At 33.5% G+C, this 24148-nt stretch overlaps 1 protein-coding gene across 1 annotated transcript in view; it reads right to left on the reverse strand.

The window, feature by feature from the left end:
• Nucleotides 1–23311, reverse strand: part of LOC145259948 (uncharacterized) — a 43475-nt gene extending 20164 nt beyond the window's left edge. Inside the window, exons 1-6 of the mRNA XM_080117923.1 lie at nt 23050–23311; nt 16355–16453; nt 14269–14354; nt 12596–12684; nt 6933–7501; nt 1001–1133 (exon numbers count right to left, since the gene is read on the reverse strand). Coding sequence (XP_079974049.1) covers nt 1001–1133; nt 6933–7501; nt 12596–12684; nt 14269–14354; nt 16355–16453; nt 23050–23114 — 1041 coding nt within the window. The 5' untranslated portion in view covers nt 23115–23311. The remainder of the gene's footprint in view (nt 1–1000; nt 1134–6932; nt 7502–12595; nt 12685–14268; nt 14355–16354; nt 16454–23049) is intronic.
• Between the last annotated feature and the right edge of the window lie 837 nt (nt 23312–24148).

The raw sequence follows: 24148 nt of genomic DNA on the forward strand, positions 1-24148 counted from the left end.
ATCAGCATGGTTAGACTTTCTTTGGCAAGGACTGAACTCATAACTATGCCAATGATGGTTGGTAACCATAGATAACTTATGTGCATGAAAATATTCTTAAAAAATAAATTAAAAAATATGTCCCAAAAAAGCAAAACAGAAAGGGAGATAACCCCTCAATGCAAAATTAAATACAAAAAAAAAAAAAAAAAAAAAAAAAAACCAGCATTTCAAAATTGTTAAAATTGCACCTAAAAAAATAACAGATTTTATATATATATTAGAAGAGATTAATCCTAGCGTTTAATATATTTAAAATCAATTAACCAATGGTAATGTACATACATCAATAAGAATTTAAGCCATGTGAATTGACTCAAATATTAAGCAACATGATTAACATTTCTGTAATCGAGCATTTATATATATATATATATATATATATATATATATATATATATATATAAAATCTGTTATTAATATAATAATTAAATGAATGATTTTGTGCTATGAAACATTTACTGTCAAAACTGTAAGTGTCAACGGAATTTAAAAAAATAAATTACAAGATGGTCAACATCATGAAATTTGGAATATAAACTTTTTTCATTCATGTTATATGCTCTGTAATCACATTGAACTTCTTAAATTAAGGATTTGTATATATAAAAAGTGAAATATATTTCCATATATATATATATATATAAATAAATAAATAGTCTAACATAAGTCACTATTTTATTCATAGATGGGGAGATGAGGATAGGTTCATAACTTTCCTCACAGGCATTAATGTAGAACAGAAGACATTAGATTTGAAAGGATGTGAATTCAGCAGAACCAAATCCATAACCCGTCACAGTATCCATTAGGCCAATCACAACAGCCGCCCTTGACACTACCACTTTCTTAATGTCAGACAATCAGAATGAAATTCTTTAGATTAAAAAAGAGGTCTTCTTTATCTGATTCTTTGAAAGACTAGGAGATAATAAGCAACAAACACAGGCACCAGACTAACCTTTGTTTCCCAAAGACGTAGAAAGGATTCACCATTTTTAGGCGGTACTTTCGTCTTTCCAACTGTTTTCCTTAAACGATGGTTTTCTTGGCACAGATGTTTTATTGATGAAGGAATCACATACAAAGTGTCGCTGGAATTAATAATATACAAACCATTAGCATATGGGAGTAGGGATTTGTAGTGGGACGATTAATCTGAATCAGAATCATTAATCGTAAGAATCGTGTATTTTGAGAGGAATCGGAATCGTATCGTTAAAAAATACCTTAGATTTACGATTCTAAGTGAGATTAATTATTTAAACAATAAAAGGTTTAATAGAACAATGCGGTAAGTGAATTTCATTTTTTTTTCTTTTAGAAATTTACATTTCATTAAAATATTCTGCAAATGAAGCAATTAAACATTTCTTTTGGAACTTCTTTGCACAACAAAAACAAAAAAAAAAAAACCCGTCAGAAACAGCATTAAGTTGGTGGCGATTTCGAAAGTTCAATAAATGACTTTTATTTAACAATACAAATAAATAATTCCCAAAAATTTACGTTTTCATATAGAAATAAAAAGGTAAATTAAGACATTAAATAAGAATAAACATTAAAGGACAATATGTATATAAAAGCGAAAATGTATGTATGTATGTATGAGTGTATGTTTGTGTGTCTGCTAAAAACTTTCGACAGACACGACGAAAATTCACAAACTTGGTATCATATCGAAGCTCCATCCTTCACTTGAAAAATATCAAAAAATTGACCAAAAACTTCATTTTCACTCCGAAATCGACAATTTTCGATGGGGGGGGGGTCAACAAAAACGGTCTTCTCGTGACGACGGCCGGTTCTACGCATGCACCAGATGACATCATGACATGATTTACTTTAAATAGTTGAAAACCTGAACAAATTTCATGTACGTCATGTTAGGTCAGTCGATTAGTGCGTTTGTTCATTATCTAAACGTTTTGGGTTCGAATCGTGGTGTGAGTGAGATATCTTTTTTTTTTTTTTTCGATTTTTTAAATTTAAATATTGAACCAGTGTTATTTAAGCCATTTTTCACGTAACGTTCGTTTTCTGCTTTTTTTTTTTACTTCGCTTATCCACCCCTGACCACACACCATAAAACACCCGGGTACCCACCGATTTTTTAAATTTTAATGTTGAAACAGGCTTATTTAAGCCATTTTTCACATGTTCGTTTTTCTGTTTTCATCGTTCGTTTGCCTTACATTAGTTTTTTGTGTTTTTTTTCGCGCTTAAGTTTTAATGCTGTTTTCTTTTTTTACTTCGCTTATAACAAACAAACCTGGTCATTGACGTCGTCATTGTAACGCTCGACGACTTCTGGGCGCGCACCTGTCAATTTGGTTCTAACTTAAATAGATTCAAACATCTTTCACTAACTCATTCTGGCTGGCCGATTTTATTTTCAAACTTCGCCTCAGGGCTTCGGGTTCGATCCTACCCCCCCCCCACCAGTTTCTTTTTTATTTAACACCACACACACACCTACAAACACCCGGGCAACGCCGGGTACCCCCCGCTAGTTATATAATAAAAATAAATATAGAAATACATGAATGGTAAATGTTACCTTACACTACAACAGAACACTGACCATTCTAATTTGATTTTTGGGGGGTATTCGAGGGGCAGAGTTGCCGTTTAGTTGCCTTCAACCTGGTTATAAAAAAGATACCCGTCACCGGTATATACCCAGAAGTTTGTTTACGTATAATTTATTTTAGATTAACTACATCGTTTAACAAATAAAAGGATTAAATGTATTTTATTTTATAATTTAAAATTTAAAATATTAAACAATACAAATAATACGTTGTTTAACAAATAAAAAAAAGAAATGAAAAATAAAGTTTTGAAATGATTAAATGTGTTTTATTTTATAATTTAAAATTTTTATTTTATAATTTAAAATTTAAAACATTGAATACAAATAAGATTTTGGTTTGATTTAACATTTCTATCGGATGCATATGATGATGCGTCTCCACAAGAATTCAATATTTAACTTCATCTTTCATTATTTCTTTTCGAGAACAAAACCAACATTTTATTTATATTGTTCAATGTTTTTATTTTAAAATTATAAAAATAAAACACATTTAATCATTTTAAAACTTCATCTTGCATTTTTTTCCTTTTTTATTTGTTAAACAACATGGTTAATTTTTATTTAAATTTTAATCACAGGATTACATTTTCATTAATCACGTAAATACAAACAAATTTCTGTTTACGATATATATATACCGGTGTTGACCCAACGTGTCCCTTTTTTTATAACGGGGTCGGAGGCTATTTGTACAACTAAATGGCAAATCTGCTGACCTTGGGACTATTTTGTGCCATTTCACCGCCTTCGACTGTGTTTTTCTTACATGATACATTTGCGTGCGATTGGGCATAATGGCGTGTCTTATATCGCGTAGGAATCTTTAAGTGGTCATTTCAAATCAAGTTTAAAAAAAAGATGTGGTTTATTTTTTTCTTACATAGTTTTAATGCTTTTTAATTGATCTAAAAATAGTTTTAATGCTTTTTAATTGATCTAAAAATAGTTTTCACAAGTGGTTTACAAAAACATAACCATCAAACATATTTTTATGTTTTTCGTTCTTTTTTGGGGGTTGAGGGTATTCAATTATAGGACTTGTGTAGTTTAACAGGTGCTTCTGCAGTTTAATTAACTGTTTTTCTGTAAGTAACGCGTCAACATTTACCATTTCACAAAAATTCTGGTTACATTAGGGAGGGGGGGCGGTGGTAGTGCTTGGGGGTTAATTAAACTGCAGAAGCACCTGTTAATGGAATACCCCCACCCAAAAAAAGAACGAAAAACATAAAAATGTGTTTGCTGCTTATGTTTTTGCAAACCGCTCATGAAAACTTTATTTTTTGATCAATTAAAAAAGCATTAAAAACTACGCAAGACAAAAAAAAAAAGAAAATGAACCACATTTTTTTTTTTTTTTTTTGGTAAATCTTACCTTACGCTACAACAGAACACCGACCACTCTAATTTGGCTTTTTTTTAGGGATATTCGAGGTCGCTGACAATGAATCTGATAATCAAACCCGCTGCAAACTTACCGTTTGCATGGTATGAACCCCTAGATCTTGGGACTATTTTGTGCCATTTCACCACCTTCAGTATTGCTTTTCTTACATGATACGTTCGCGTACGAACGGGCGTAGTGGGGTGTCTTATCACATCCTGTAGGAATCTCGCCATGCCGGAATCTTTAAGCGGTCATTTCAAATAAAGTTTTAACAAAAAAAAAAAAAAAAAAAAAAAAAAAATGTAATTTATTTATGTATTTTTTTCTTTTACGTAGTTTTAATGCTTTTTAATTGATCTGAAAATTTTTCACCACCGGTTTACAAAAACATAACCCTTGCCCCTTCCCCAGTGTAAACAGAATTTTTGTGAAATGGTAAATGTTGGCACGTTACTTACCGAAAAACGGTTAATAAACTGGAGAAGCACCCCAAAAGAACGAAAAACATAAAAATGTGTTTGGTGCTTGTTTTTGCAAACCGTGTGAAAACTTTATTTTTTGATCAATTAAAAAAGCATTAAAAACTACATAAGACGAAAAAAAAAAATAAACCACATTTTTTTTTTTTTTTTTTTTTTAACTTTCGAAAGATTCCTATGCCCATTCGCACACAAACGTATCATGTAAGAAAAACACTACCGAAGGCGGTGAAATGGCACAAAATAGTCCCTAGGTCTAGGGGTTCCTACCATGCAAATAGTAAATTTGCAGTAATATTTGTTTTGACTTATCTTCAATGAAAGAAATTTTATGAAAAAAAAAAAAATCAAACCATTTTCGAAATTCCCTTAATTGTATTTCCACTTTTTTGCTGTACCAAATTTTTTTGCTACACAAAAACTTTCGATATAATGGTATATTTCAAAACAACAATTTCACAGGAATTGGAATCGTACTTGGTATCGGAATCATTAACCAACATTTTTCCTGGAATCAGAATCGGAAAAAATTTAGGAATCGTCCCAACACTAGTAGGGATTAAGATATATGTCAGGTTCTGACTGACAATCAATCGATTTGATTGAAAAATGGGCAAATTCACTGATTTCAATGACAATATCAAAAATCGACTGATTGCCTGCTTTAGTTGGGGACCAATCGCAGTGCACCAGGAGGAAGCTCACATGTCTTTTAGTTCACAATAGATTGAAGTTTACAGTGATCATCATTCAATCCCGGGCAACGTCAGGTCACCCTGCTAGTATATTATGTGATAAAATAAAATACTTCTACTACCAATAACAATAAAATCACTATAATTATAATCCATACAAACAAACCAGAGTTTCAGACAATATCCAAAAATAGTATTAGCTTAATTTATATATAAATATATATTTAATGTTTTTTTTTTATACATGGCTTTTTTACCACTTGTTATTTATAATATTTAGGACAGCTTTGAATGTAATTTTGTAGAAGCATTTAATAGATTTAAAAATAAAAGTATTTGCAAAAATCAGTGAAATAAATGCAAAACAAAAATATCAATACACCCAGGCAATTTCAGGTTAGGACAGCTAGTATTCTAAAAATACACAATGGTACTTTATTTTATATATAATTGTAATGTAAAGAGTAAAACTGTTAATCAAGGAGTATAAATGTTTAATAAGGAGTATGATATTAATAAATGTATATAAGGAGTATGATATTAATATAAAAGTATCAATATAATAATATGAACATATCAGAACCCTCGAATAAAAAAAAAATACTAATGCATACAAAAAATTAGTAAATGCAATGATAGTTCATGAGTGACAGGAAGAGTAGTATGAGTGAGGCTCCTCTCCCTCCCACTATATATTATACTATTTCAAAATAAAATATCAACAGGATTAAATATTAAAATCAATTGTAAAAATTTTTTTTTTTTTTAAACATACTCAAGTGAAAACCATATATTTACATGGAAACAGAATTAAATATGTATCTTGTATAAAAACAAAACTATTATAATCATGCTGATCCAAGAAACAAACTGAATTTACTTAATATATTACATATAGAAATTGTGTATGATAATGTTAAGAAACATACTGTTTAATCAAAGAGTATAAATGATATTAATATAATTTTACTTCATATATTGTAAGACTTATTCATATAAAGACTAAAACTGTTAATGAAATGATATTAATATGAGTCAATAATTCTTATTCTATTTGTAAGATAGAAATCTCTATATATATACATATAAACTGTGTGTGTGTCTCTGTGGAAAAAAGGTTAGAAAATCTACATAAAAACTAAAATTGTAATTTGTGTTTTAAATAAAGGCAAAACAAAGATAAAAGTATCAATACTCCTAGGCAATAGCAAGTCAGAACAACTAATATTAGATAAACACAGAATGGTACTTTTTACTGTTGGGACGATTTATCAGAATTGGAATCAGGAATTGGAAAAATCAAAACTTTTGGTGGAATCGGAAAAATGTGTGCCTATTTTCCAATGCCAAAAACGATTTATTTATTTATCTTTTTTTTATTTAAATTTTATTTGAAACAAAATCTTCCACTGCTGGTAGAAATTATAAAATAATAAATATTTATTAATTTTAAGCTACCAGTAAAGCTAAAAGCTATAAATCACACCCACAAGTGTGTTTCTAACGTTTCGAGAAAAAAATATGCACATTTAACATGTGTTTTTACTGTAATCCTGACAAAATAACAACTTTATAGTTAAACATTTAGAGATTTATAAAGAATCGGAATCGGGAAATATATTGGAATCATCCCATCACTAGTATTTTTATGAAAACCCTAATACTTTTAATCAATTAATATACTTTTACTTCATTTTTGAGGTAAAAATGAAAAAGAAAAACAATAATCTTACCAATCAATGTTTGAGTTTAATTTCAAACCAATTTCTTTCTGATGTTCTTCTGATTCTGCTATTTCAAATTCATTTTGAGTATTTTTCATTTGAGAAGACCTTGAAGATTTGTCTTTGTCCAAATATGTCATTTTTAAATGAGTTTCACTCTCTTTGGAAAGATTTGAATTTGTGCCCAAAGATTTCAAAGACGAATGAGATTTACCATCTTTCGGACGAGTCAAATTCCTCACGGTGGAATCATTTGTGTGACGACTTTGCTGGAACGAAGGTTTTGTTTGCATTTTATTTGTCTGAGAAGAAAGCGACGTTTTCTTCTGTTCATGTGCAAACGTTTTGTCGGGTGCTTTTTTGTAAGCAGATTTCATTTGTGAGACCCGAACATTTGATAAGGCTCGAGTTAATTCCTTTTCCGAGATGATGCCTATTTTGGCATCAGAAGTAACAACATCGTTAGCGCTTGTAAATTCTTCACAATCAGATCCTCTTTTGGATTTACTTTGATCTTTTACAGAATCATAACTTACTTCTTTACAATTGGAAACATCTTCACTCATAGAATGTTGATGCTAAAAATAAATTAGAAAAATTTACTTATATACATTTTTTTTCTCATCACAGGACCATAATCTGAAACAGAATATATCATTTTCAATTATCATCAATCATTTCTATATAATACAGTAAAGCCAGTTTTTTTTTCTACTTTTGCCAATAACTTTTGTTGTGTAATACCAATATTTTTTTCTGACTAGTCATTCTTTTGTTTTTATAATTTCATGATGTTCTTTACAAAAAGTGTATTTTGGGATAGTTTCTTTAAAAAAATACTTATTCTGGCTAAGAAAATTGCTAAAAGGCAGATTTTTTTTTCTTTAATAGATTACTTTTCTTTTACTGCATTTCTTATGAAGTGATATTTAATATCTATATGTTTAGACCTTTGATGAATTACTGTGTTCTGTGCTAAGACTATGCTGGCTTGATTATCACAATTAATTAGTACGAGAGTTTCAGTTAATTCTGGTTTTTAAAGTCTTTAGAATAGTTTTTAGGTATAGCACTTCCTGTGCAGAATGTGAAAGCACGATAGACTCCATCTCACAAGTAGAGAGATACAATCTACTAGTTTTTAGATTTCCAAGAACTAATAGGCCCATTTTTTGATAGTCGAAAACAATATCCAGTTATACTTTTTTGATCTCCATTGTTTCCTCAATCTGAATCTGAAAACCCCTCTAATTTTAGGGTACTTGTTGATTTTCTAAATACTAAATGCTGTTTCTTTTAAATAACAAGGGACTTGTTTAGCGCTGTTTAAATCCTTCATTGTTGGTCTTAATAACTTTTATGATAGTTTTGTTACTGTGTAACATATGTCAGGCCTTGTAGCAGTCATTAAGTATATAAGGCATCCTATTATTTCTTGGTATCATCAATTATTTCAGATTCTGTGTTTGTATTTTTATTGATATCATTTTTTGACTGGTGTAGTGCATTTCTCGCAGTCTTGCATTTCAAACTTTAATAGGATTTTATCAATATACCTTGACCGAGTTATATTAATAATTCCTTTTTCATGAGTAAATTGCATACCCAGAAACCATGATATCTGGCCAAGATCAGTCATTTTGAATTTTTTATTGAATCTGTTCTTACCACTGGTTATCATTATGTCACAATTTGATGCGATTGAAATGTCATCGACCCATAAATCTAAAATCAGTAATTTATTGTCTTTGCTTTGGGTATACAAACAGGGGTCCGCTGGGTATTGTTTGAATTGTTGTTCAATCATATAATAATGAAATACTTTATTACAAATTCTTCCGGTTTGTCTCAGACCATACAGTGATTTGTAAAGCCTCCACACGCAATTTTTATTTTTCATTATAAATCCACTCAGGAGGTGAAAAATTTTCAATGGGTAATTGTTTTGTACAAGTCTTGGACTTTATAATTTTGCAGGCAAAGAGCAAAAGATGCTTCTCTTGTTGTCACGAAAAAATTATGCGCTGGCATATGTTCATAGATTCAATATTTTTATGATTTTTGATTGGTTGCTAGCAGAATGTGGCTAAATTTATCAGTTCCTATCAGCAGTGTCTATAAATAGAATCTTCCAACTTTCAGTGATCATACCCTCAATATATATAAAAAAATATTGCAACACAGTGTTTCATGGTAAACAACTGATGATCCCTGGTACTATTGTTTGTTCATGTAAGTAAAATGATTCAGCAATGCATGAAATTAATTGATTTGCTGACAAAATAATTTTCCAACGAAGGACATTTTTAAAAAAAAAATAGTTTTAAAGAAACTTCCAAAACTATATATATATATATATATATATATATATATATATATAAGAACAAGTAGTTAATAAAACATGTTAAAAAACACTTTGAAAAAGAGTTAAAAACATATTTAATTTTAAAAAGGAAGCACAAAATAAGTGGATAGTCCTTAATCCGTGGAGTTTCGAAGAAATACTTTCCTTATTATAAGCTCTATTTCCTATTTGGTTTTATCAAGATTTTACATCTGGTTGAGATTACTTTATAAATATTAATTCTTCAATATTTATAATATACTTTAGTTTTATCATCTTGGATTATTTTGGTAAAATTAACTGTAATTCTTATTTCATTTTATATATATATATATATATATATATATATATATATATATATAATGGACTCTAATGGACTCTCCCATCGTGTTCGACACATGAGGACCAAAAATTCGCTCTGTTTCACTCTGCATTCAATGCTTGTGCTGCATGTGTGACACGAGACCAGCTCTGCTCCCACAAACCAAGCCGCACGACTCACAGGATACAGGCTGGGAAGGTGCTGTTCCTACTCTTGCTCTACGAAAATTTGTTTGATTCGATAGCCGTGTGTCAATGTATGTGTTAATAAACATTTTTCCCTCCACCATTTTCTATCCGCAGCATCTTCTTCAAAAGTTTTTGGGTTAAGGTCTGCATGCTTAAGATTGTCTTTTAGCTTATCCCTGTACCTCAGAAATGGACGACCCACATTTCGATTACCCTCTTTCAGTTGACTGTATGCTAGTTGCTTAGGAAGACGGTTTTCATCCATGCGGTGACCAGCCCACAGAAGCTGAGACTTTATCAGGAAGACCTCAATACTTAAAATGTCGCCCCTAGCAAACAATCCCGAGTTAGGGGCCTTGTCTTTCCATGTTAATCCACATATACTGCGAAGGCAACGCTTATGGAATGTATCCAGTTGCTCAATCTGCCTATGGTATGGAGTCCAGGCTTCCGATCCATACAGGAGTATTGAAAGATCCATACAGGAGTATTGAAACAATAACTCCCCGATAAACTGAGATTTTGGTCTTTAGAGTCAAACCTCTTTCATTCCATACTCTTGACCGCAGTGTGCCGAAGGCATCAGTCGCCTTTGAAATTCTGCTCAATATCTCATAAAGTGATGCTGACGAATTCACCTTACTTCCGAGATATGCAAAGGATTTAACATACTTTAGAGGCTGTCTATTCACTAAGATTTTCTGAGCCGGCTCCACATATTCTGGTCTCGGAATATTCACACCACCTTGCTGCAACAAGGTGGGCTTTGGTTGATAGATAACTTCCATTTTTTTAATACTAATCGTCAAACCAAATGCTTTTGCGGCATTGGAAAACTTGTCAACTAATTCTTGTGCTTCTTCAAATGAAGTAGCCACGAGTGCAGCATCGTCTGCAAAAAGAAAATCACAAACCATTTTGCTTCTTGTTAGTGTTTTAGCTTTGAATCTTTGATGATTAAAAAGACCCTCAGTAGTTCTAAACTCAAAATGGACACCTTGCGTGTAATCTTTAAAAGCATGCTCGAGCATGATTGAAAAGAAGATGGCAAAGAGCACAGGTGTCATAACACAACCCTGTTTCGTACCTTTCTTACCTTGAATGACTCAGAGAACTTTCCGTCTGCTCTTACACGTGCCTCCATATTCTCATGAAAGGATATTATTACATTTAACATTTTTTCAGGGATTCCAACTTTATTCAAAACCTTCCATAGTGCGACTCTGTTGACAGTCAAATGCCTTGGTTAGGTTGGTAAAAACGACAAACAGATCCTGATTTTTCTCACGTGCCTTCTCTGCAACTTCGCGTAAACAGTAGATCATGTCGATGGTTCCCCTTCCAGATCTAAAACCACACTGCGTCTCAGAATAAATTTTGTCTACTAGATGAATGATTATCCTGTTCAAAATGACCCCGGCTAGTACTTTTCCAGCCACAGAGAGCAGTGATATTCCACGATAGTTATCACAATCAATGCGCTTTCCTTTATTATTGAAAAGATGGATTATTGACGAGTTCCTGAAATCCTGAGGTACAGAACCGCTTTCCCAGATCCTGATGAATAACTCCAAAAGTTTTTTCAAAAGTGTGTTCCCCCCAAACTTGAATATTTCAGCCGGTATACCATCATCACCTGCACACTTTCTCAGTAGCATTTGTTTTACAGCTGCAAGAACTTCAGAAAAATTAGGAATCACATTTAGTTCTGATATTTGGATTTTTGCAGGCAAAGAACTCAAAACATCATTGTCAACATCAGAAGACAAATTCAGCACTTCTTCAAAATATATATATATATATATATAAAACAGTGTGTGTGTGCGTGTGTGTGTAAATATTTAAACTACTGATCACATAACACTGAAATTAACAGGAATAATAATCATACACCAAGGATGGTTTATAATGCTTAAAATCTTTGTTTGGGTTGATGAATATAACATACGGAAATATGTCAGCAAGTTAAAATGCGAAATGTTCTTTTCTACTGGCCGACATGTTTATACTTCTTTCTGTGCATGCGCACATAAAATCAATTTCTTCAAGTGTGTTAATATTTAGATTTTATTATTTTTGTCTAGATACCACAATCGGCTGGAACGCAGAATGTTTTGGTTTTGATTCAAGCTTATAGTAGTAAATCATTTTTTAAAACTTTTTCCATCATGTCTCTGTGTTAATGAATGCGAATATCGGCATGATTTTAAATATATTTAAACATATTTTACGACAGGTGGAATCAAAATATTTATTTACAAGCTTGGAAAATAAAACTTTTCTTTTTTTAATTTCTTACAGATATTTTTTGACAATTATTTTTTTGCCGGAAATCAGGTACTTATGTATGAGGACAGAATATTCAAATATATCAAATACAACCTGGCAATGCCAGGTACTTCAGCTAGTATATATATATATTCAGTATATATTACCAATTCTGTTCTATATTCTTGGTTTCAATATAATTACCAATTCTGATTTTAAAATCGCCTAAAAAGTAGAATTTCATTTTGGGTGATTCAACAGAGTCCTCATCTACTTTAAAATCTAAAAATAATTTTAATCTGACAAATTTCTTAATGTTTTCTCTTGATGTACTGTATCGAAGACTTTGATTAACTTGTGAGATTTTCATCCGTATTTTTCGTTTGTGCTAATAAGAAAAATAATATTTTAACAAACAAAATTTTCTTTTAAAAAATAAGTAGAAGAATCGTTTATAGAATCAGAAATTAGGTTAAAAATTTTCAGATTCTGATACCAATATCGATTCCAATCATTCCAACACTACTAAGAAGTCAAATCTTTTACAAACCTTTTGCCAAGTTTTCTGCGCTTTCTCAAGAGCCTTATTGATCAAACTTAATTCAGACAGTTCATTTTCAGATGGGGTCTCACGTACACCTGTAAAACATGAACATTACACAGGACGTATCAATAATAACATTATCCGCGTCGTTTCTTTTCATATCAATGATATCATTTATTGGTCATGACAATTGCACCATATAGTGTAAAGATTACTGCATATATTGCATCAACTGCAACATGTTACATAGGTCACATCAATGGCACATCATGTCTCACTGCATGTCACATCAGCAGCATCATGTCACACTGCATGTCACTATCTCATCACACGTATTACCTGTCACATCACATTTTATTTAATTTTACTTCAATCAAAATTCTCAAAAATCAAGGTCTCTTTCTTGAGGTTAACACCCAATCTCTATATGAGATACATCTACATTCGCATGTTCCACTCAATTCTCCTTTACTTTTCAAGTGTTGAGTTAGTAAAGAAATTAAGAACATTAACTTTGCTATATAGGCTAACCTCGACCTTGATTGCCCTTTGGGGCCCGTGGCATAGTGGATAGAGATGCAGGAATATCCAAGATTCCAAGTGAGCATTGTCTGGAGGTAGCAGTTTCAATCCCACCCAAAGTCGGACATAGGATTAGTTGACCAAACCGTGGTGAGATAACAATAACTATGGAAAGCAGTAATTGCTGTAGATGTAGTTGGAGGATTCGAATTTCCTATCCCATCACGGTTAACCTGACGAAGGTCAGAGGAATACCTGGCGGAAACGTTGTGAAAACAACAACTAGAAGACGAGGATAATAGTCCAAATAATTAAATAAAATAAATTAATTTTGCTATTCCTAATTGAACAGTTAACTGTGTAGTGTATCTTCTTTTTGGGGTTTTTTGATCATGTTGGATTCCAGGACAAACTTTCATCTAGTCTGGTGGAGTAGCCAGCTTAGTGTTGTTAGTTACTATAGACGACATCACTTGGAAAAAGTGCACTATTTCTTGTATAAGCAAGTGTGGATTAACTAAATCTTATTTGGGTTGTGAATAATATGCTATTTGGAATATTTAGTCAGTGTCATTATCCTATGTTACAAGACATAGCAACTATGTCGCATGTCACAAGTCATGTCAACCACGTTGCATGTTACTAGTCATGTCAACCATGTAACAAGTCATGTCAACTACGTCGCACGTCACAAGTCATGTCAACTACGTCGCACGTCAACAGTCATGTCAACTACGTCGCATGTCAACAGTCATGTCAACTACGTCGCATGTCAACAGTCATGTCAACTACGTCGCATGTCACAAGTCATGTCAACCATGTCACAAGTCATATCAACTATGTCACACGTCACAAGTCATGTCAACTACGTTGCACGTCACAAGTCATGTCAACTACGTCGCATGTCACGAGTCATGTCAACTACGTCGCATGTCACGAGTCATGTCAACTACGTCGCATGTCACGAGTCATGTCAACTACGTCGAATGTCACAAGTCATGTCAACTACGTCGAATGTCACAAGTCATGTCAACTACGTCGAATGTCACAAGTCATGTCAACTGCATCACAGTTTTGGTTAATTTTTATTTAATTTGTAAATTACAGAATGTTTCATAAAATATTTAATATGATAATTCATTAGTTATAATACTTACGTGGATCACATTTTTTCTCTTCTTTCTTTTCCAATGTGATTTCATTCATTTGAGATTCGTGTTTTGAACGATCAAGCCATTTTGGTCTACAGATAAAAATTGAACACGAATAAATATTTGCAACTCATTAAGATTTACTTCATTTTTGTTATAGACGACTGTTTTTCAAGGGACACCCACCCCGACCTAGGGTTGGATTCATTATTAAATAAAATAAGCACAAGTTTAGGCAATTAAAAAGAAAAGGAGATGCTACTGATTATACAAATAGGACTGAACGCATTATCTCTCTGGTTATATTCAATGCTTTTGGGAAAAAGAGAACATGGTTTGGGCATGTTTCCTGCCTACCAGACTCCAGCTATGTAAAATTGTTAATCAGGGTGTAGCAGTAACTAGGACAAAAAATCAGATATAAAGGTCAATATATTTAAAGATAATTTGCAGACAGTTTTAGGAGTGTCAGTGACGGACAGTCTTGAGTTTGTGACAGTTGAAGACAGTTTCCAGTGGGAGAGAATTGAAGGTAGGTTGTAGCTGGGAGCAGATGGAAGTGTGAATTGATCAACTAACTGAAGAAAGTGGCCTTGACAGATGATTAAGATGTAGACATCAGTGCTTAGGGAACTATTTTCCTCTATGATACATGACACATGCACCCAAAGTCCAACTGATATATACAAAATGTGTTAGAGATTTTTTTTGTTTCTCTCGCATTGTTTATTCTTATACTTGTGAACCCGTACTCGCCTCCTCTACAGTTGCCAATGTGAGAGACAATGACATGGCCAGAAGGTTGGTTGGTTGTTTTTGTTTTATGGCATATCAACCCTTTTCGGGTTATTTAATGCCGAATCCAAAGATTTTGAAAAAAAATTTTTTTTAATAGAATATATTTATTGTTTTCACGTCGGTTTCTATTTAACCCATAGTTGGGGCCCTAACAGGTACTACCACTCCGGGTCAGAGTGGACCTGGGAGCAATGGTAATTAAAGGGTGGCTCCACACTCCCCAAAGCCCACAAGCTGAGGCCTCACCACTGGATATAGTTTAAGGTCATATCCAGGACCATGGCCAGAAGGAGAATGGAAGCTGAAAGAGAAGATCATGAAAACAGCATTGGAGATCGGCAATTAATGTTGAGCAGACAAGGGAGTATGTAGTTGCACACCATCATATTCAGAGTTATCTCACCTCGACCGAGAAGTATGTTCATAGATTAATGCTGGTATTCCAATCAAAATGGCTCAAAAACTGGCGATCAGCACATACTAATCCAAACGATTTTTTAGAAAACTCTTTATAAGTGGAATCTGATTAGTATTGTATCCTATGGTTTAGAAAATATTTCTTGTTGAAAAGTAAAGCTATTTCCAATTTTTTTTTTTTTTTTTCATTTTCTGAATTCCCCATTCCGCAATATAACAATTTTATAGCATATCTTTTAACTTTATGAATATCTGAATTGCCATGAAATACTAATCAAAGAGTCAATGTAAGACGTTAACAATTTTTCACAGAATTAGAAAATATTGGCATTAGTTTTGACCAATTTCTTGTTGAATTTTGCTTTCAAACCTAAATGTAGATTCCATGAACAAAGCTTCTTTCTTAGAATTGCACACCTATAGAACTCTCTTCTGTTTCCCTACTTTCCAACTGACTATGATATGGTTGTCTTAAAGTCCAACATAAACAAATTCTTGATGAGCCGTCCCCTTAAGTAATCCAATTTACCAAATTTCTACTACTTACGATTTTGTCCCATTGATTACTGTACACTCATTAACCCTTACCATTGAGTGGCCTCTGGGCCTTGATAAGTGATAGCTCTTCGTAAAAGAAAAAAAGAAAAAAAGTCTAAAATTTATTGAATGATATATCCAGTAATTCAAACTTTCACTGAAACATCAGGAAAAAGTCCCCCCAAAAATTGAATTTTGTAAAATATACCTTTCTAGTAAGTATCAAAACTGAAAAGTCCTCCAAAGCGATCCTCGATTGGGAGATTAAGAGATATGTAGCACTGGCTGCTCTGCTAGTAATATTAAAGAAATAACACTAATATTTCATAAATCCACTTACAATGGCTTTAAGAGTTTCCGAGTTTCTTGGCAAAGAATTTCCATCTCATCTTTCTTAGATTCAACATGATTCAAGATTTCTTCCAATGTCACCACAAGCCTGAAAAACAACAACAACAAAAAATCTTTTTTTAAATATACTAATGAATCACCACTTATCCAGGCCAAAAGGGATAATCATGAAGAATATTATGGGAGGATTGAAAATAATTGATGGAATAAACAAAATTCGATTTCTTATGAAGATAGTTTATGACAACTATGTATTGGGATTAGTTTTAAAGACGACCATGTTGTAATCTATAAGGAATCAATCTCTGGGTAATGTGTTTCACGGATGTGGAAAGAAACTCTGTTCATGGAAATTTCTTCTAATGCTAGGTACATGGAAGAAGAGAGAAAAGTTCTTTTCATCTGTAGTTGTAAGACGAGTTCATGGTGTATAATGACTTACAAGAGATTGGAACTCAGTTGAGCATCTTCCACGGAAATAACGATAAAGTAGAGAAAGTCTTTAAAATAAATTGCAATAAGCATCAAGTATGTATGAGTTTACATGAACCGACACATATGATATGTCTAGTGAACATAGTGTCAAAAACCACCTTCGAAATCTAGTAGGTGATGCCCTTTTCTCTTCTCTGCAACCTCTTTCCCAGACGTTGCAAGCCTGTCTCTGCTCTATCATTATTTTCATGGCAAGTGTTCATCTGAGCTCCAATTTATGCCCCCCCCCCCTCGCCAAACTTTCACAAAAAACACTCAACTAGCTACAATCACTATCAGCAATTTTCCCCACTTTCTATCTGTGCCTAATTCAAAACGCAGATTTCATGAACAAAGCTTCTTTTCTAGAACTGCCCACATGTTGAACACTGTTCCGTTGGCCTGCCTCCCAGCCGATTACAATATGATAGCCTTCAAATCCAATGTAAACAAGTTCTTGTTGAGCTGTCCCCTTAAAGAATCCAAATTCTTACCAATTTACACCATTAACGATTCTAAACTACCTCCTTACATTCATTAATCCTTATCCTCGAGTGACCTTCGGACCTTGATATGTGGTGACTACCTTGTAAAAAAAAAAGAAAAGAAAATGGTTGAAATGCGCCTAGTTAAGAGTAGGATAGATAGTGGATAACCTCCAACCCCATTCACAACACTTTTGATGGCCTTGTGCACAATTTGTAAATGGGATTTAACTTTATTTGCAAATAAATAAGTCAAAGTGTAGTCACTGTCCTCAACATTTCACACATTGAATCTTGTCGCTTATTTTTATTTTATTTATTTGTTGCTTATGCAGATTACAAACATTGCTGAAATATTAACATTATTTAGAAAGCCATTCTTAATAAGAAGGGAGGGCTTTTTAATTATTAAATTAGTCTTAAGCATTTTTTTGCTTTTTTTTACAAGGTAGTCACCACTTATCAAGGCCGGGAAGTCACTTGGGGATAAGGGTTATTGTGTGTACAGTACGTTAGTGTTGGAGATTTGATAAAGTGTCTTACTTAAGGAGGCTGTTCAGGAATTTGTTTACATTGGACTTGAAGACATCCAGGTTGTAGTCAGGTGGGAAACAGGCAACCGGAACAGAGTTCCACAGGTGTGCATTTCTAAGAAAGAAGCTTTGTTCATGGAATCTACGTTTTGATTTTGACACAGATAAGGAGTGGGAAAAATTTTTGACAGTGGTTTCAGCTAGGCGGGTGTTTATCATGAAAGATTGGCAAGGGGGTACCAGTGATTGGAGTTCAGACGAGCACCTGCCATGGTAGTAACGATAAAACAAAGACAAGCTCGCAACGTCTCTCCTGTGGGAGAGAGGTTGCAGGGAAGAGAAAAGGGTATCACCCACTAGGCCACGAAGTCTATTTTGCACTCTGTCAAGGCAGGACAGGCTGTTTTTAGTAGCTCCTGCCCAGATGTGGTAGCAGTACTCCATCCTTGGACATACTTGGCTTTTATACAGATAGAGAATTGCATCAGCAGTGAGATATCTTCTGGAGCGGTAGAAGGATCCAACCATTTTTCCAGCGACCTTGGCAACAGACTTGTACGTATTCCATTTCAGGTCAGGGGTAAAGGTCAAGCCTAGAAGCTTATCAAAACATGGAGCTTCCCCTAGACGAGAGCCACCCATTTCAATTGATGCCAGATCGGGATCAGAGCGTTGATGATGTAAAGATAGGAGCTTGGTTTTAGATGCATTAAAAGTAACACCCCACCTCCTCCCCCACTGTACCACACGCTCAAGATCAGAAGAGAGAGAATCAGAGAGAACTTTGTCATTTACGGCCTTTGATGTGTTGCCATAGATGGTTGTGTCATCAGCATAGATGTCAACGAATGATTTAAGTATGTGTTTTGGGAGATCATTGATGTATATCAGGAAGAGAGTTGGGCCTAGGATGGACCCCTGAAGGACTCCAGCATTAATATTGAGGGCCTCTGATTTCTACCCATCAACCACTACACTTATGAGCCTATCGGAGAGAAATGATTTTATGATCGAGAAAACATTTCCAGTTATACCGTAGCTGGAAATCTTGTGAAGTAGGCCCTTATGCCATACCTTATTGAAGGCCTTTGATATGTCAAGAGCAATTGCCCTAGAGAGGAAACCTTTGTCAAGAAATTCGCTAATCCTATCAGATATAACAGTGGTGGTTGACTACTTCTCTATTTAATATGGATTCCAGCAGCTTACTCATGACACACAGGAGACTTATTGGTCTGTACTGAGAGGGAGAGGACTTATCACCTGAATTCTTAAATACAGGGCATACTGATGAGGTTTTCCAGGGTGTTAGGAAGCACTTCTCTTTAAGGCAACGCTTAAAGAGTTTTGTAAGTATGGAGCAAAGTTCTAGTTGAAGCTTTTTCAGCACAATGATTGGAATGCCGTCAAGGCCAGTTGCTTTACTGGAATCAAGGTTCTTGATTAGCTTGGCGACATCACACACAGATATTTGTATGTTGCAGAGCGTGTTGTCCGTTATAAGAGGAAATATGGGGAGTTGATGGCCTTCGTCGCATAGGGTAGAATTAGCTGCAAAGTTCTTGGCAAATAGTTTGGCCTTATCTGATGCTGACGAGATGACCTCAGGTCCATTGATGATGGTTGGGATAGAACGCACACTTCTGTTCAGGATCCTGTTTGCTATTTGCCAAAACTGGTGGGAACCAAGCCGCTGCTAAGCTACTTTGGATTTAACGGACTGAGCATATAGCTCTCTTGCATTTTTTATTACTCTTTTGCAGTGGTTGCTGGCAGTCCTGAAGGAAGCTTTAGTCTCAGTGCATCTATTATGTTGGTAGCAATGGAAAAAGTGATTTCTGTGCACGATGGCAACAGCACATTCTGGGGAGAACCATGGCTGGCTGTTAGGTTTTTGTTGGAATTGTTTGGATGGTATGAATTGGTCTATGCCTACAATTAGCCATTCAGTCAGGTCTGATACTATGGAGGACACATCCTTTTTAAACATGGAATGCAGTGGTAGATTGGATATAAGTGTACAAAAGCTATCCCAGTCAGCAGTAGAGTATCGATATACAGTATGGTGGAGAGGTACATCTCCAGACTTATTGCATTTCGTTTTTATCTTAACTGATACAACCGCATGGTCGGAAGATCCCAGAGGAGACAGAATGGAACTTGAACAAAGCTCAGGGGAAGTTGTGAGAAAAAGGTCTAGAAGGCTAGCATACTGACCAGAAGTATCAGGCACTCGGGTGGGTTCGTGGACAATCTGGGTGAGGTCATAGGCAATGGCAAAATCATGACAGAACCTCCCCTCATCATCTGTCTTGTTAGAGTGGGTCAGCCATTCCGCATTGTGGACATTGAAGTCACCACAATTGTGGATGTTAGCTGAAGTGTGAGCAGACAGGATGTGGTCAATTTTTTCAGATATACTCTTAAAGACAGTAACTCCACTGTTTTGGGGGCGATAGAGGGCAAATATAAATGCGGCGGTGTAAGCAAGTTCAAAAACAACATTATTTACTTAATTATCATGTCGAAAATAGTAATATATCCAACAATTACGAAAATTCATTAAGTAGAACGCTTTTGAGTTTATATATATACAGTATGTATATATAAAAAAAAAATCTATTGCTATGGTCTGAAACCCGTCAGCCATTAAAATGGCAAAAAGGGAGATATGTATGTCCCCTGTATTTGCAATCTTTCCAAAGAAACAAAACAACTGCCAGATTATACCAATCGAACGGAAGTCAATACAGAAAAAAAAAAAAAAAAAAACAACTGGCGATATATAAATTTACGAATTTATAACGTTTTTTTTTTTTTTTTTTTTTTTCTGTATTGACTTCCGTTCGATTGGTATAATCTGGCAGTTGTTGTCGTCTGCTGCAGAGTGGGACTCATGGAAAAACGGGAATTAAACTGGAGAAATACCGGTAAGTAGTTGAAAAAAATCATTTATAAATTTTTATATTAGTTTCACCTCCACAATTTTCTTCAAAATGACGACTTTAAAGGTTTTCAACTATGTTGTATAAGAGAATCTCATTTAAATTTTGTCAGAGACAAGTAGTTTTCAAGATATAAAGACCTGCATTATGCATTGTAACTCACTGGCCTCCATGTTTGTACACACGTATGCAAATCTACTTCTCTGCGACCGACACTACTTCTCCCCAATTTTTTTTTATTTTTAGCTTTTACATAAAGTCCAACTCACCATTCACATTCGATAGCCATTCTTAACATGGGAAGGTTGGGGGTGTCTATTCCGAAAGCGGTTCTTAACATGGAGAGGTTGCGGCGGACGGAGGGGGGGGTATTCCAAAAGCCATTCTTAACATTAAATTACTCAAAGAAGTGAAAAAAAGTCGTCATTGGTTTTTCTTGTTTTTTTTTTTTTTTACACGCACGTGCATTATTAATTCTTTGGTTGTGAAAAAAAATGGCTGTTAGGAATTATATTGGCTTTTACGTTGGATTTATATCTCGAAAACTACTCGTCTCTGCAGAATTTAAATAAGATTTTTGGCAAATGTGTATTTCAGCGGCGTAAATTATTTGACAGACAAAAATTTATAAATGGTCCATGCAAGAGCGTAAAAAGGTCAATCTGGCAAGCCTTAGAAAGTTCAAATTTTCAAAACAAGATGGCCGCCTCGATTATCGTACATTTAGTCTAATAAAAAAAAATGTTGAAAAAAAATAATAAAAATTAAATTTTTTCTGGATTTATTTCAGCCTTAGTAGCTAATTTATTTTATATAAAAATAAATAATTTTTATAAATGTTTGTCTGGCAAATAATTTACGCCGCTGAAATACACATTTGCCAGATTTTTTTATTAATCAGTCGAACGAAAACCTTTAAAAGTCATAATTTTAAAGAAAATCGGGGTTTGTATTATTACTGTACACAGATTCGAAAAAGTTGTCAAAAAACAAATATATTAGAAATAAATGTTATCAAAAGCAAGATAAGTTACTTTTCTACAAACTGGATATATTTTTCGTGTTTTTATTCAATGTAACATGTTTATTCAGCTCGAAAACCATACAGTGTTTACCGATGTATTGGAACATTCAAGATGGCGTCTGATTCTCTCTTTAACACGGTAAGTTTGGGAAAAGGTGTTATAAATAAAAAAACTGAATAAAATACTGTTAAAAACTCGCTCAATATATGTTACTGTGACATATGTTGACATATATTCGGCGGGTTTTTAATAGTATTTTGTATAGTTTTTTATTTATAACACCTTTTCCCAAACTTACGGTGTTAAAGAGGGTGTGAGACGCCATCTTGAATTTTCCAATACATCGGTAAACACTGTATGTTTTTCGAGCTGAATAAATGTTACATTGCACAAAAACACAAAAAAATATATCCAGTTTGGCAGAAAAGTAACTTATCTTGCCTTTGATAACATTTATTTGTTATATATTTGTTTTTTGACAACTTTTTCGAATCTATGTGTACAGTAATACAAACCCAGAGTTATAATATCATCGCATTTTATTTCTTGTTGTTAATAATGTTATAAAACTTTGTTACATTAAATAAAGTAGTTGGAAAAAAAAAAAAACATTTCTCTAACAATTCTTAGTAAAGTGTAGTATCTGTTATTCAGATGCTGCACTTCAGTTTCTTGTTCTCTGTCAGTGGAGGAGAAATCCTTCACGACCGAGACAATTTTTATTTTTGTTCCTTTTCTCCACGTTAAAAAACGACCCTGATGTCTAACTCTGTCCCGTGGGGAGGCATTGTAAATAGGAACACATCTTAGTAAAATAGAGTTACCCCCCTTAGACAAGTTAAAGATTCCAACTTACTGCAAAAAGTTCATGATATAAACTTTTGTTAAAATCTCCTGACAGCTTTAAATTTGCGCTACTTTTATTACTTTATTTTGGTTATATCATTTTTTTTTCAAGGCATGGTAGCTTTATTTCTTTATCCACGTTTTTCTCTGACACTGGACGTTTGTTTTTATTTTTTTATTTTTTTTTTGGATTCGTCGCTAAGTTTTTTGTTTTGGTTACAAAGATTTTTCGTTTCATTTTGTCGTATAAAACATAAGTAAAAACGAGTATCACCGCGAAAGTTTTTGAAATAGCAACTTACAAATTTAAAATTAAAACGAAACCATTTATGAAAAGATAAAAGAAAATTCCAAAAAATTAAAATGAAATACGTACTTCATTAATTTGTCATAAGAGGCGTGGAGCTGGAGCTGTAGATTGTCACCACTTGATAAGGCCATTATTTCACAAAAAAGTAAAGTAATATCATGGAATAAAAACAGAAATGTCTTCTTATTTGTATAAATTGAACATTAATTTAAGCCAGATTAATTTTTTTTCTGTTTGATCAAAGGAGTTTACTGAAGAGAATAAATATTGGTTAGGTGTGCGTTAAGAAGTGTGAGATTTGGCGCCATGTTTTTTGTTTTCGCCCTCTAGCGGTCGGCAACTTAACTAAATGCAATCTTACATTTGCAGTGTCGCACAAATCGACAATACAAATCCATAATCTCATCCCAATCCCATGAAAAAACAAAAGGCATATTTTTTTTAGATTAGGCCCACTTCCACAATTTTCTTTTAAATGACAACTTATAACGGTTTTCGACTATGCTGAATACGAAAATCGCATTGAAATTTTGCAGAAATAAGTAGTTATCGAGATATAAAAGTTGTATTATGTATTGTATTCTTTGGCGACCATCTTTTTTACGCGCGTGCAGGGTCAGTCGTTGATGAGTAGGTTTGTTTATGGCGCGCACGCGCGTAAAAAAGATGGCTGCTAAAGAATACAATGCATAATATAACTTTTTATATCTCGATAACTACTTATTTCTGCAAAATTTCAATGCAATTTTCGTATTCAGTATAGTCGAAAACCTCTAAAAGACGTCATTTAAAAGAAAATTGTGGAGGTGAACCTAATCTGAAATTTTACCAAACTTCCAAAAATAAAGAAAAATCTTCATGGTGTATGAATTTAGGTAAAAATGGCACCGGAAAAATGGCATCGGTAAAAATGGTACTGATGAAACTGGAAAAATTTAATAACTAGGTAAAAATGGCACTAAGGCATATTCCTTCAAACATTTCTGTAAAGGTTCAGCTTCTTTCTACCCTCAAAAAATTCTTTAAAATGACCACTAGTTCAGGTTTTTGGAGGTGCTGAAAATGGAAATAACGTTTAAAATTCCAGGAAACAAGTAGTTTCCAAGATGCGAAGAAATTATAGTTTAAAAAATTGGGGATCACTTTTCTATATTAATTTAACGTA

This window comes from Euprymna scolopes, chromosome 35 (genome assembly GCF_053919585.1).
Source record: "Euprymna scolopes isolate OS-2025 chromosome 35, ASM5391958v1, whole genome shotgun sequence".
NCBI classification, from domain to species: domain Eukaryota; kingdom Metazoa; phylum Mollusca; class Cephalopoda; order Sepiida; family Sepiolidae; genus Euprymna; species Euprymna scolopes.